The sequence below is a fragment of the Oryza sativa genome, chromosome 12 (genome assembly GCF_034140825.1).
Source record: "Oryza sativa Japonica Group chromosome 12, ASM3414082v1".
In the NCBI taxonomy this organism is placed as follows: domain Eukaryota; kingdom Viridiplantae; phylum Streptophyta; class Magnoliopsida; order Poales; family Poaceae; genus Oryza; species Oryza sativa.
The window spans coordinates 8,881,532-8,895,529 of NC_089046.1; the positions used below are offsets into that span (position 1 = coordinate 8,881,532).

General features: G+C 42.4%; 2 protein-coding genes across 9 annotated transcripts; both read right to left on the reverse strand.

The window, feature by feature from the left end:
• Positions 1-187: 187 nt before the first annotated feature.
• LOC4351907 (pentatricopeptide repeat-containing protein At5g27110) lies at positions 188-3,951 on the reverse strand. Of its 5 annotated transcripts, none has more exons than XM_015762952.3 (3): positions 1,262-3,951; positions 1,098-1,171; positions 188-721 (listed from the first exon to the last, which is right to left on the reverse strand). In XM_015762952.3, exon 1 carries the CDS (start codon positions 3,913-3,915, stop codon positions 1,573-1,575), a length of 2,343 nt encoding a protein of 780 aa, XP_015618438.1. In that variant the 5' UTR covers positions 3,916-3,951; the 3' UTR covers positions 188-721; positions 1,098-1,171; positions 1,262-1,572. The 5 variants fall into 5 exon arrangements, with proteins under 5 accessions (XP_015618438.1, XP_015618435.1, XP_015618437.1 ...); XM_015762949.3 differs by having other exon boundaries at positions 188-748; XM_015762951.3 differs by having other exon boundaries at positions 1,092-1,171.
• A 2,431-nt stretch (positions 3,952-6,382) lies between these two features.
• LOC4351908 (serine carboxypeptidase 1-like) lies at positions 6,383-11,611 on the reverse strand. 4 transcript variants are annotated; one of them, NM_001423430.1, is made up of 14 exons: positions 11,146-11,438; positions 10,886-11,031; positions 9,709-9,785; positions 9,485-9,607; positions 9,288-9,390; positions 9,164-9,201; positions 8,984-9,085; positions 8,650-8,730; positions 8,311-8,562; positions 7,804-7,869; positions 7,589-7,710; positions 7,241-7,354; positions 6,995-7,040; positions 6,383-6,795 (listed from the first exon to the last, which is right to left on the reverse strand). In NM_001423430.1, exons 1-14 carry the CDS (start codon positions 11,322-11,324, stop codon positions 6,712-6,714), a joined length of 1,533 nt encoding a protein of 510 aa, NP_001410359.1. In that variant the 5' UTR covers positions 11,325-11,438; the 3' UTR covers positions 6,383-6,711. The 4 variants fall into 4 exon arrangements, with proteins under 4 accessions (NP_001410359.1, XP_015618180.1, XP_066162079.1 ...); XM_015762694.3 differs by having other exon boundaries at positions 6,467-6,795; positions 9,288-9,393; positions 11,146-11,611; XM_066305982.1 differs by having other exon boundaries at positions 6,467-6,795; positions 9,288-9,393; positions 10,886-11,064; positions 11,146-11,501.
• Between the last annotated feature and the right edge of the window lie 2,387 nt (positions 11,612-13,998).

Here is a 13,998-nt window from a genome sequence, read left to right on the forward strand (position 1 = left end):
CACCATAGAAAGTTGGAAACGGAGACTGCAACTTCCAGGTGATTCTTGTCATAAGTGGTTTGAACTTTCAACAGGAATTTGTAGTTTTTGTACTGTCTTCAAATTTAACATCAAAGGATATTGTGTAAAGAAATCGAGCTCCTGTTCAAATAGAATTCAAACTATTACATGGATCATGAGAAGAAAATAAAATGGTGCCAAACATAAATAAAAACAACCGTAGCAAATGGAATACAAATACTGTGTCCAGAGAATAGAAGATCTACACACTTGCGTCCAAGTATAAATTTACATCTTGCAGGACTTGGCCCTCACTCGATTTACAAGAGGAAATAATGTCTTTGAAAAATGCACTGCCTTCTGAAGCATCAACATTAGGTGCCTAAGACCGAGGGAAAATCCAAAAGAAGCTTGCATTGAGTGGTTGCCATGGTCAGCAATCTGAGTTGATTTCTTTTGCTGGCAAGTTATCTTCAGGACTTGCATGCATCACAGCACCCCAATCAATTTGCATAATCCAACATGAGTGTAGTTCAAGCCTTAAGATAGTTTAAACTCCAGAGTAGGCCCCAGCCGTGCTCCATCGTCACCAAAGTTCAACTTTCAAGAATTGCTCTCTCACTGTAGAACATCTTCTTTAGCAGAAGAATCCAGAATATGGTTGTGGCAAACATGAACTTTGGAGCATTATAGCCTGGAAAGCTGGACCTCTCTTTCACCACTGCAATTGTGATGTCAGTTTGTCACCCTGTTGATGCTGAAGTCAATTCAAAGCATGGAACAACCCAAAACTGTGGAGTAGAAGTACTGCCTTCTTTTTTTTTTGAAACAGGACACAGCCATACAGATAAAAGTAAAATAAAATATAGAATAGAACAAATATAGATTCCACGAAAGAATGTACAGATCCATATCGTAGTTATAATACTTTTGCCAAATTTGTCAATTTGTAACTTATCATATAGATACTATCCAGATACAGATTAACATGATAACATCTCGGCACACTAGATAAATATTGGAAGTTATAGTTTTCACTTTTTGGTCATCCTAACTGCAAATTTGAAGAGCTAGCATAAGGTAAACTTTACCCGTACATAAATATGATGGCCCTGTATGGTCGAGAAGGTTGAGTATGGATTTCAGAAGTCAGAACTACTCCAATCTATCTCTGTAGAAAGACAAGTTATCAAGAAGTGATGTCTTAGTAGAATGAAAACATTGCTCTGCAAAATATGTCGATACAAAAACAGAGGCTCACCATTTCATCCATTTCCGGGACAGAGTCTATGACCAAATATACCTAATTGACAGACATAATAGACTGATATATACTCATCTTAATGCTGATTGCTGTCAGGTCAAGCCGCAAAATTTCTAATATGCAGCTGATGATTACTGAACTAGTTATGCCTGCATGCCACTGTAATCCTTATTTACAGTAGTGCGAGATTTTGTTAATACGGTGACAGTGTGACACCTATCAGTATGGGACCATTTGCCATACTCTGTTGCTTTATCGAATTTGTTACAGGTGAAAAGTTTTGTACCACCACAGAGGTGCACCATCTGTTACCCATCCCCCACAAGAAAAGCTTGCAACTTGTTGCCATCCTGATCCTGTACCCAGCTATAGGCTGGATTTTTCTGTACTTTCCTCGATTTCATTAATTTCCTGATCTTGTTTGCTTCATTCCATCTCCCAGTCTCAGCATACATGTTTATCATAAGAGTATAGTAGCCTGAATGCTCTGGCTTCAATTCAAACAAATGCTCTGCTGCCCATTGTGCTAATTCGATATTTCCATGTATACGGCAAGCCCCAAGCAATGCTCCCCAAACATCGGAATTTGCAGGAAAAGGCATGTCTCTGATAATTTCAGCACATTTAGACAGTTGTCCAGCACGCCCAAGAAGATCAACCATGCAAGCATAGTGCATTTGCTGTGGCTCAATATTTTGAGCAACCATCTGACTGAAGTATTTCTTCCCTTTGTCTACAAGCCCACCATGGCTACATGCTGCAAGCACTGCAATGTAGGATACATGATCATAGTCCAGACCATCACCTTTCATCAGTTCAAACAATTCAAATGCAATATCAATTTGACCATGCATCCCATATCCCAATATCATAGTATTCCATGAAGCAACATCCTTCTTTGTAATCTTATTAAAAATCTTTGATGCAGTGACAAGCATTCCACCTTTAGTGTACAAGTCCAGCAAGGAATTAGAAAGAAAGGGATGGCCACTTAACAATCTCCTAACCAAAACACAATGAATTTCTTTGCCATGCTTAAATACAGATAAGTTGGTACATGCTGATAGAGCTCCCATGAAGGAAACAGCATCATAATCAATTCCAACAGACCTCATCTGCTTAAAAAGAAGAAGAGATTCAAAACACCATGGACTCTGTGAATATCCCAAAATCAAAGTATTGTACGATACATCGTCCTTCTCTGACCTTTCAAAAATATTCCGTGCCAAGCTCAGCTGTCCGCATTTGGAATACATATCAATCAGGGCATTTGATATGAACAAATCGAACATTAAGCCTCTACGGATCGACCATGCATGGATCTGCTTACCCATCTTTAGAGAGGCCATCCTCGCACAAGCTGGAAGCACATTCACTAGTGTGATAGAATTTGGGCATTCCCCACTTTTTTGCATATCTGTGACAAGCCTGAACGCCTCAGTCTCAGCTCCATTTTGCACAAGATTTGCGATCATTGCATTCCATGACACAACATTGCGGTCCTTCATTTGTTCAAAGATGGTAGATGCTTTCTCCAAAGAACCAAATTTGGCATACATATCAACAAGTGAGTTGGCAACAAAAATATCCAAGTCCATTGCTCTCTTTATGCTATACCCATGCACCTCCCTTCCCAAATCAAAACTTCCAAGCTCAACCAATGCAGGAAGCAAACTAGACAATGTGATAGAACCTGGCATGACATTATGCTCTGACATTTTCCTAAACATTCTCAGCACATCACCATAAAACCCTGCATTAAGAAAGCATCCTATTGCAGAATTCCAAGAAACCTCATTTTGTTCCAGCATTCCATCAAACACCTGCATCGATGCCTCAACATCCCCAAACTTACCATACATATCAACCAACGCATTCGCGAGATTCACCATGGTGTTCAAGCCAACTTTCACTGCCAACGCATGGATGCTCAACCCAAACTTCTCCTCTTGCTCTGTGCCGCAGGCAGGCACAACTGACACTAAGCTTGCCACGTTCAAAGGAAACCCACTCCTCATCATGCTCACCAGCGCCCGTCTCGCGTCATGAAACATACCGTTCACCAAGAACGCTGACACAAGCGAGTTCCACGAGACGACGTCCCGCTCAGGCATTTCGTCGAACACCCTGCGCGCGTCGCAGGCCTTTCCACAGGCCGCGTAGAACGCGACGAGGGTGTTGCCCGTGAAGACGTCAGCCAGGTGCCCCCGCCTGAGAGCCGAGGCGTGCAGCTCGAGGCCCTTATCCTCGGCGGAAGCGACAGCCGCGGCGGCGGCGTGGAGGGCGAAGGGAAAGGTGCGGTCATCCGGGCGCACGGCGGAGCGGAGCATGAGGTTGTACACCCGCAGGGCCTCGGAGGGGAGGGACGCGGAGGAGAGCGCGCGGGAGAGGGAGTTCCAGAGGAATGCGGAGCGGAGACGGAGCGGGTGGTGGCGGAGGACGAGGCGCGCGGAGGCGAGGTCGGAGAGCGCGGCGTACGAGAGGAGCAGCGCGCCCGCGAGCGGCAGGGACGTGGCGAGCGCGCCGGAGACGAGGGACGCCGCGTGGGCGCGGCGGAGCGCGAGGCCTCCGCCGCCGCCGCCGCATCCGTGGAGCTCGAGGACATGCGCGTGGAGGCGCGCCGCCGACGCGGCGGGAGCGCGCGGCGGCATGAGAAGCAGAGGAAGTGGACTGGAGCAGGGCAAGGCGGGAAGCGAGAAGGCGCCTTCGAATGAAGAAGGCGTGGGGAAAGCGGCTAGAGGAGTAATGTTGCGAGTCCTACCCTCGAGGCGCGCGAGGTAGATTAAGGCTTGTCAAGTTGGGGTAGATTTTTGGGTTTGGTCGTTATATTAGATATATAAATATACATTTGAAGTACTAAACATAGTCTAATAATAAAACGATTTATTAATCATAATTAATCCATCATTAGCAAATGATTACTGTAGCACCACATTGTTAAATCATGGCGTAATTAGACTTAAAAGATCCGTCTCGGAATTTACACGCAATTTGTGTAATTGGATTTTTTTTGCCTATATTTAATACTCCATACATCGATGTGACAGCGTGAAAATTTTTGTTTTGAGAACTAAACATGGCATCGTGCACGCGAGGGGTTAGACTAAGAATCGATCAGGGCCCACTTGCGTTTCTCTCCTACTGCGTGACGAAAAAAAATCTTGCACCCATACACGTTTGTCCTTTCCTTTTCCCTTTGTTTCATGTTTTTTTTCTCTTCCCCACGTTTTATCTTTTCTTTTTTCCTTTTTTTGGATGCGGTAAATTGGGATAATAACAGGCGGGAATTGACTAAAAACAAAGTTCAATAGAAAAAACACATAAATAATTTAGTTAAAACTTTTAAAAGAATAGTTGAAATTTCAAATATGCAGTTGAAAGTTTTCAAAATTCGAGTTTAAAGTTTCAAAATCTTGAGTTGAAAGTTTCAAATCTTGGCTTGAACGTTTTCAAATATTGAGTTGAAAGTTCAAAATTCGAGTTGAAAGTTTTCGAAATCTGAGTTGAAATTTTTCGAATCTTAAGTGAAAGTATTCAATTTGGGTATGATTTTTTTATAATTTTTTAAATTATTTAAAAGTAATTTTTTAAATTTTTAGTAAAAATGTAAAAGAAGTAAATGTAGATCGTAATACCGGAAACTAATTATGTAAAAGGAAAAAAAGAGGTGCGAAAAAAGAAAAGAGGAGACACGGTGGCAACCAACTGCGTGAATATTTTTTTTTTCAATTTTTGATCCAACTCCTTGTGCAAGAGGTGCGAAAAAAATGGCAACCAACTGCGCGAAAATGAAGTCTCGAAAAAAGATAATAAAAAAAGGGAAAATGGGCCACGCACGACTGTGTGAGGGATAGGCTCAAAACGCACGCCACTTAAATTCGCGGTGCTTATGCACTAATTAAGAGTTTCAGTGAGCTTGAACGGGAGGTAATGGGACAATTCTAGTACTATATAAAGTAATAACAACTATTTTGGATAAAATTTAAATTTTAGAAAGACAACTATTTTAAATCAGAGACAGTCAACAAGCTAATGAAAGAAGCAATTTAGATATCTCATCTTCTCTTGTTCTCCCCCTAATCTTCTTCCTTAGCGATGGCGACCAAGCTCGCCAACGGTTAGAGGTGTAACGTAAAGCTATGTAAGGTGGTTTGGAAAAAAAGGGAGATGGATTGTTTTGAAACCAAAGCATGGAGATAAGCCCCGTAGGTTGGATAATTTTTGTAGCCCATGAAAGCCTTTGTGGTTTTTATTCCTTGAATTCATGTGAGTATATGGAAGTTTTTTTTTAACCTTTTAGCAGGATGATTGTTTGTGGTTATAAAAGGAAGAGTAAATTGCACTTTGGGCCTACCAATGTTTAACTTTGTACTGCCCTTACAATGTTTTGTTTTCACTTTGGACTATATATGTATTATGGCTAGATATTGCCCTTTGAACCGGGTGGCCCACATGTAAGTGGCACATAGACAATAAAGATGTTAGTCCCATTGACATGTGGACTACCATGTTTAAACTGCAATATTTGGCAAACGATACCTAATCCAATTTTTTTTAAAACAAAACTTCAAGAGTGGTTAAAAGTAAAACTATGGTAAGAATATATGGCTAAAAAATGCAATTTACTCTAAAAGGGAATTATCACATGGGACATCTCCTCAAGGAAAATATATAATCATCTCCATATGAGGACACAACATGTTCCCTCCCATGCTAACTTTGACCAATAATAATTTTTATATTATTTTTATGTGTTAAAGTTATATTTTCGGAATCATTTTTTATTATACTTTTATAATTGTACAGAGCTCCAACTCTTTACAAGTTTATTGTTGAAAAAGTAGTGGTCGAAGTGTGTATCGTTTAGTCAATACTTTCAATTATTGAGAGAGAGAGAGAGAGAGAGAGAGAGAGAGAGAGAGAGAGAGAGAGAGAGTAGGAAACAAGTTAAATAATGTAGAAAAAGCCACCTAAGTCACTTGACCATTCACCTTACATGCTTTCTTTTGATTTATTTTTGGAGTTGTTATCATTTGTGCTGCGGTTGTTGTCTTATTAGTTTGACATTTTAATGACATTCTTTTCATCTACAATATTAATATTATACTGACCAATATTAATATGTCAAGAGATTACCTTGTAATCCATCTACAAATTATCTTTGTGGCTTTGGATTGACAATCAGAAATTGAGAATACAAAATATCAGAAAAAAGGATTGACATTTTGATGTTACAGCACAGTAAGCTTCCACAAATAATGATGAATGATCTACTGTTTGCATAAAAGAACATACAACATGGTGTTGGCACCAACTATTCTGAAATAAATGTGGCTTTCTAAATTGGTTTGTAGTTTTTTTATATTATCTTTGTATCAACCTTTATCTGATTCATGGCTGTATGGATATGTATGCTTCCCATTATTGGATGTCGGATTCACAAGCATTTACAATTTAGAACCAGCAAGCCAGCGGCTATAGAAAGCCAATGATTCTTGTGGTTTGTATTCAGGAACAGTGTGCCCAGCACCCTGCAAACAAAGAAAAAGAAAAGGGAAGGAAACAAAGTTAAATGCAATTCAACCTCAATTTTTTAGATTTTTTGTGTTTGAATGATACAATCATATTAGTTTATATATTGTGTCCTCTTCTTACTTAAGTGGGTAATCAAACCATATTACATTCATTTTGACCTTAATTGTGATGCCCTGGTTAGAAATGTATACTCACCTTAATGGTAGCAAAGGTGAGGCCATGTTCATATCCTTGGGTGTACCTGACGAGTTACATAATATAATATAAGTAGACTGACCGATGAATATCATATATATTTATATAGTTTGAGTTTCTGGAAATAAAATCCAATTAGAATCTTTTGGTTTCCTTTCATAAAAGCAATGATAGCAGCTGTTGAGTAAATTTACTCTGAGGGTAATAATTCAACTAGTAAAATTTGGGGATACGTGTGATTAATACCCAGAAACTTGGCCATTCAGGTGCCACGGTCTCCATGAATCAATAACTCCGTAGCCCAAAGATCTGGTCCATGCTTCAGTCCCGGTATAAGGTACACACATATCATGATCACCACTGTAACAAATATAAAACAAAATGCCATGACCATTGGAATCACACTTTCTTTTCTAAGAGTATAGGATGTGAAATAAAAAAAGCTGGCACAAAATTCGCCTTTTTCCCACCTGCGAAAAGCTATTTTTTATAATTCAGAAGTTAATAAGGACGTTCCCTCTAAGATCCATAACCAATCAATAGGGTAGGAAATTTTTTTTGTGAAAACATCGTTTTTATAGGCACATGTCGGACCTGTATATGAAAGCACGATAACCCTGGCCTGTGAGGTTCTTGTGATAACTGATCATACTTCCAGCATCATGGATGAAATCCAACACGTTGGTGCATATAAGCCACGAGCCAATTGAGCTTACCTATCATGAGCGTATGTAATAAATTAAAGTTGTAAGATGAAAATATTGTAAAATTCTATCTAATTCTGGGTCGTCACTAAATGATTGCCATACTGGTTGGGCATGAATTGCTGCTCTGACGTCATCGTTGTTCAGCCATGCTGTTGCAACTTCATCACTCTGCAGTTTAAGCAAATTAGAGGCTGTCAGTTAATAAAGTCCTCCATGAATGCATCAGGCATTCTTCCAGAAATTCTTCTGTAAATTATAAAAACATGTGTAGTTGTCAAGGTTAAGAGCCTCTTATTAATGACTGTTGAACATGCTCTTAGCAGTCATATTTAAATATAAGTCAGGGATTTCTTTGTTGGAAAGGAAGGTATAAAAATATCAATGCATACTTTCCATGTTAGCACAAAATGGACCAATATTTCTGCAAGACTGCAACATACCATTCTCGCAATCTCACATACCACTAGAAAATACACCCTCCGTCCAAAAAAGAAAAAAAAAAGAATTCCTAGCTATGAACCAGGACACATTACACATCTGTCCAGATTCATAGCTACACATCTGTCCACATTTTTCTTTTGGGAGAGAATCGAGAGATATTGAGCTTACCATACAAGGAACTCCACTGGGGCGAGATCCTCTGGCAAACTCCTGCCAGGATGGCACACGCCCCGCTCTCACAGGAGCTCTCAGAGGCCAAGCACGCCCATGCATTCTTGTTCTTACAGCAAGGGGCTTGGTAGTTGTACCAAGATGTTGGAAACTTTTGGGCAATTTGGTATTTGCTGGGGTCACTTTCTTGATAGTTTTGCTGTGGTAGCATGGCTCAAGAATGTCATAAATATTTAGGTCATTAATTGACTGCACAAGAACAAGGTATATCATAAGGAGAACAGCGTTGATTCAATGATATCTTTAATCAGATGAAGTAACACGGCGGTTTATTACCGTATCGACTTTGTAGAGTGCATTTTCACATTTATCAGTGGTAGTATTCCAGTAGTTTCCGTGGCATGCAGTCTGAGCTTCCTGAATTTTGAATACATAGAATTGTGTAAATGGTGTTTAGTCCATTCAATCATATTCCAAAGTAGAGTCTGTTTGAAATTGTGTGCAGAAGTACATATATAAAAGTGATCTCCTAAAGATCAATGGAACCGAAAAAACAACTTTTGGGGAAAAAAATCCATAGAATATGAAAAAAGGGTACTCTGATTCTTTCTCATAATGTGTAGGGGAAATATTACTGAAATGGGGCTTTCAATCTGAATAGTGGACTTACCTGGTATATATCGTCTGAAATTAGAGCCATTCCATGAGCAAATGGCACAAGAGCATTACCATCAAAAACAGTGTCGCAAACACCATTTCCGACCATGTAGCCCTGACATTCAAATCCAAATTAGATACATGTTAAACTATAGACCTCCTAATAGAAAACTTCCATTGATCAATATGTAACCTTGAAGTTTATTGTAGGCTTCACTCCATCATGTAATCCTGCATAACAATTCATAAAAAACAAGACCATAAGATGTGTGTTAATTGTTGCAACATGAGAACAATCCTAACTCAAAGAAAAATACCTTTGACAACTTCATGCGAAAGAGTAGGAACATAAACCCCAGCATACGACTCCCCAGCTATGTAAAATGGATTGCTCAGGAACTCAGGGTACAGCTGAAACCACTGCTGACAAGATATAACAAAATTCAGCTATCTTGCACAGGCAGATGATTTTAATTCACCATACTGAAAATTATAGAACACACATATATAGTACCTTCAGAAGAAAAGTATGCGAATCCGCGGCGGTCTTGAGGTCCCCGGTGTTATAATCCGAAGTATTCTTGGAGTATGACAGCCCCACACCAGCAGGGGAATCCAAGTAGATCACACTGGATACCTAAGCTCACACACAGAAAAATATCACCAGTCTCATTCAGACAACAGAAAATTTCAGCTCATTATGTATGCAGGGCCAATAGATATATGGGCATGGCCAACCTTGGACCAGCTATAGGGATTGAGATGAAGCTTCGGTAGGCTCTTGGCTGACCCTCCTGACTCGAAATTGAATGGTCCTGGAAAGCACACGCACACATATGAACTGGTGCATAATAATGATCAGGTTCAACCACACGAATCATCAAGCCCCATCAACCAGTTGTGTTAAGGCTGGAATTAAACAAAATGAAGACTTCTCTTCTTGAAGGACTGAGATATTAAAAATGAAAATGATATAGAGATGAACGCCACTGTGTGAGTTGTTCTTTTCAGCTTATTTACCAAATTATTGTGGTAGATTATTTACTCCACGTTTTTAACAATATAATTTCTCAAATAGAAAAGAATTTGTGTACTGTATTTCTTAAACCACTTGTTTAAAACTATTTATTATTTATTTCCTAAAATGTTTTAACATATAAGTATATATCTAAAAATCAACTATAGATAATCCATTATCGTGTCAACCAAGTTCCCAACTAAATAAGTCAATTCTTGCGGTGATAGAAATACTACCTCCGTCTCATAAAAAGTGAATTTAGGATAAGATGTGATACATCCTACTACTATGAATCTGGACATACTATGTCTAAATTCATAGTACTAGAATATGTCACACCTTCATCCTAAAAAAGGAAATATAATACTAGGATGTGACATATCCTAATATAACGAATCTAAATATAGAGTATATTCAAATTCATTGTATCAGAATGTGTCGCATAATGTACGAGGTTAATTTTTTTCTTGGAACAGAGAAAGTATTTGGTTATCCATTATCCAATGATGTACTCCCTCGGGAAAAAAACCAATCTAGAAGGGGGTCACAACAGTCAGTTGCACGCAACAGCCGTGTGCAGAGTGCAGACTCAGATCAGAGATTCTTCTTTTTTGTTTGGCTAAAAAAAACAGAACAAATCAAAATAGAAGCTCAAATCTCAACTACGCTGCAGCTTTTTACGCGATTTGTGGTGAAAAGGCCATCGAATATAATAATCGAAAGCAAAAGCAGCGGGGCCCACCACCTCCCCTTCCTTCCACGGCGAGCTGCGGCCGCCAGCCTCAAGCCCTCAACCACGACGAGACGACTCGCCGCCGCAACGCGCCGCGGCCGGAGGCTAGCTCCGGCGACGGCGAGGGGGCAGGAGGTGTGTGTGTGTGGATGGGATATACGCACCGTGCTCGTAGACGAAGCCGTCGAAGCTGGAGCAGCCGGGGCCGCCGTTGAGCCAGAGCACGAGGGGGTCCTTCGCCGGGTCGCGCTCCGACTCCACCAGGTAGTAGAACAGGTTCCGCCCGTGCTGCTCCTCCACCGTCACGTACCTGCACGCCGCCGCCGCCGCCACACGACACGAGCTAGTAGATGTTAGCAGCAGCAAGCCAGCAAGCGCGCGCGCGCGGCGCGACGGCGCGGGGGGCGGAGGCGCGCGTACGTACCCGGCGTAGTGCTTCGACGGGAGGGCGCCGTCGAATCCCGGGACGCTCTTCACGACCGCGCTCGCCGGCGCGGCCTCGCATACTCCGCCGCCGCCGCCGCCGCCGCCGTAGGCGAGGAAGACGAAAAGGGCGATGGCAACGGCGGGCGAAGCAAGGGAGCGGCGGCCGCGCCTGGCCATCGATGGTGCGGGTGGTCGGCAGCAGCGTGGCGCAGTGGAGACCGCGGTGGTGGTGGGAAAGTTGAGGCGCACGGATAGAAGAGAGAGAGAGAGAATTGGCGTCCAAGGCACGATGAGAGGTGACGGCGACGGCGTGGGTCTTTTATACCGATTTCTTGGTCGGATAAATTTGGCGAGTTTTGAACCGAATTCTGGCGAGATTCGTCTCTTCGAATTTTGGGAGCGGTTTCGTTGGCTTTTGTTTGCACGCGCAGTTGCGCCTCCTGACGCGAGGAGGCTGGTGGTTTCGAGCGCAACAAAAGCATATGGTTGTGCACTTGTGTTTGGGCCAAGTATAGTACTCGTAGTACGGAGTAGCAAGGAGTTACATTGCCGACAAAAATTGGCTGGTTGTCAGCAAAATGACAACACATGTACGGCATCACGACGTTAGCAACGAGCCTCTGCAGTCTCCACCTATTAAGGCCCTGTTTCTTCCAAAGTTTGGGATTATTATAATCCAAATTATTGAAAGTAAGCTGAAAGAAACAGACAACAATAACTTATTGAAATAACTTATTATAATCTGGATCCTAACTTATTATAATATGATAAGCTCGTTTATGTGAGCTTTTTCCAAATTATTGGGTGAAAAACCCACCATGCCACCCCACTCCCTTTTTAGACTTGCAAACCCAATAATCTAGGCTCTAATAATCTAGGAAAGAAACAACTAACCGCTTATTCTACTACAGATTATAATAATCTAGCTTATAGTAATCTGACTCAATAATCTAAATTATAATAATCCCAAGCTTAAAGAAACAGGACCTAAAGAGCTTTTGGGACGAGGAAAAACCTTGAGTCTGTTGATCTTTTGATAACATTTGATTTCTACCAACTAGACACTGTTGATCTTTTGATAAACATTTGATGATTCATCTAATTAAAATAAACATATAGTGATTTTTTATTTTTATGTGGCTTGGTTTATTATTAAAGTTACATTGAAGCAACATTTTCGTATAATTACACAAAATTTTTTGAAACAACCCGCACAAAATAGTGCGAAGTTTCTACTGATAAAGAAGGAATAAAATACAAGCCTATAGTCCTGAGAGACTATAGTCAAGGGAAAAGAAAATATACAACCACACCACGCGTCTACTCAGTTCCTATTGCTAAATACAGTGCACACAACACCCCTAAGGAATCCCCTCTCCCCCGCACTAGCCCGTCCAGCGTGGCCATCTTATGGCGGCAAGCCGCTGCCACAAGAAGACATACACCTGGAACGAAGCTCGCCGCAGGCTTCAACACCCCCCTCATAGCGCAACCATCGTCACCGCCTCAACCAGGCTACCCGTGTTCCCAACGGATGCTTGGTCGCATCGTCATCGCCTCACCGCAGCCATCGCCTCACTGGCAACCGCCGACCACCGGGAGCGTCACCACTGCCGTCAGGCACCACCACGGCCCCCTGGCCGCTCCAAGTCGCGTCGTGCAGTCATCTGCTGTCGTCGGCCGCCCTCCGTCGTCGCTGGCCGAGCTTTGCACGTGCGCCACCGTGGCCTTTGCGAGCGCCGGCCTCCACCGCCGCCGGTCGCCACCGCGGCCTCCATGAGCGCCGGCCTCTGCTGCCTGCAGCCGCACCTGGGCCGGCTTCCGTTGCTGTCGTCCGCACCTCCGCGCGCGCCGGCCTTCTTCACCGGCGGCTGCCCGCCGCTAGACGCCACAGCCTCCGCCTCCCGTCGTCGCCGCCCGAGTAGCTTTGCTCCGGCCAGATCCGGCGCGATCCACCCGTGGGGGGACCGGATCCAGCCGCGGTGCCACCGGATCCGCCGCCTCCACGCCACGTCGTCAAACCTCTGCTCCGTGCGCCATCCCGCCTTCCACGCGCAGAGACGGTGCATCGCCGAGATTTGGCCTCGCCGCCGCCATCCCGGCTGGCTGCACGGATCTCCAGCGGTGCGCTCCGGCGGCGGCGAGGGGAGGGAGAGGAGGAGAGAGGGGAGGCGGCGACGCTAGGTTTTTCCCTCGAGCCGCCCGCGCGTTACACAAAAGTTTTGAATAAGCCAAATGATCAAACATCTATAGAATATTAACAACATTATTTATTAAAGAAACAATGGTTATGAGGACAAAAACTCTACAACAGTCGTGTACTCAGATTATTTTATCCCAACGTACACCTAGTTCTTCTGTTTTCTATCTTGACGATTGGCCAAACCATGAGTCGTTAATTATATAATAGTGATAATTTTCCTCGGGCACTTTTTATTTTCTCTGTGCACGTTTGGGAGAACCATCAGGCGCTACTGACATTTTGGCAACACATCGTGAGGAAATTTTGGCTTCCAAACAAAAATGGGATTTGGATTGTCTGATACACACAAATGGTGAGCCTAGTGCCTGGGAAACTGTCAATTGACATGACATGCTCCAAACATGTTTGCTATTTAGGGATGTGTCTTATTGGCTCTGATTAGCGAGTAAAACGAACGAAGCATCGAAAATAATTTATAAATACCCTCAAACTTATATATCTATACAAATATCGCAGTTTAAAAGTCAATGCTGAAAAAAAAACTACGGTTAAAAGAAACCTAAACTTAAAATAGTTTTAAAATTTAAATTTGGTTCCAAATAAACCAACAAGCAAGTGATTAGGAGAATGAATTTACTAGTTTGAGGC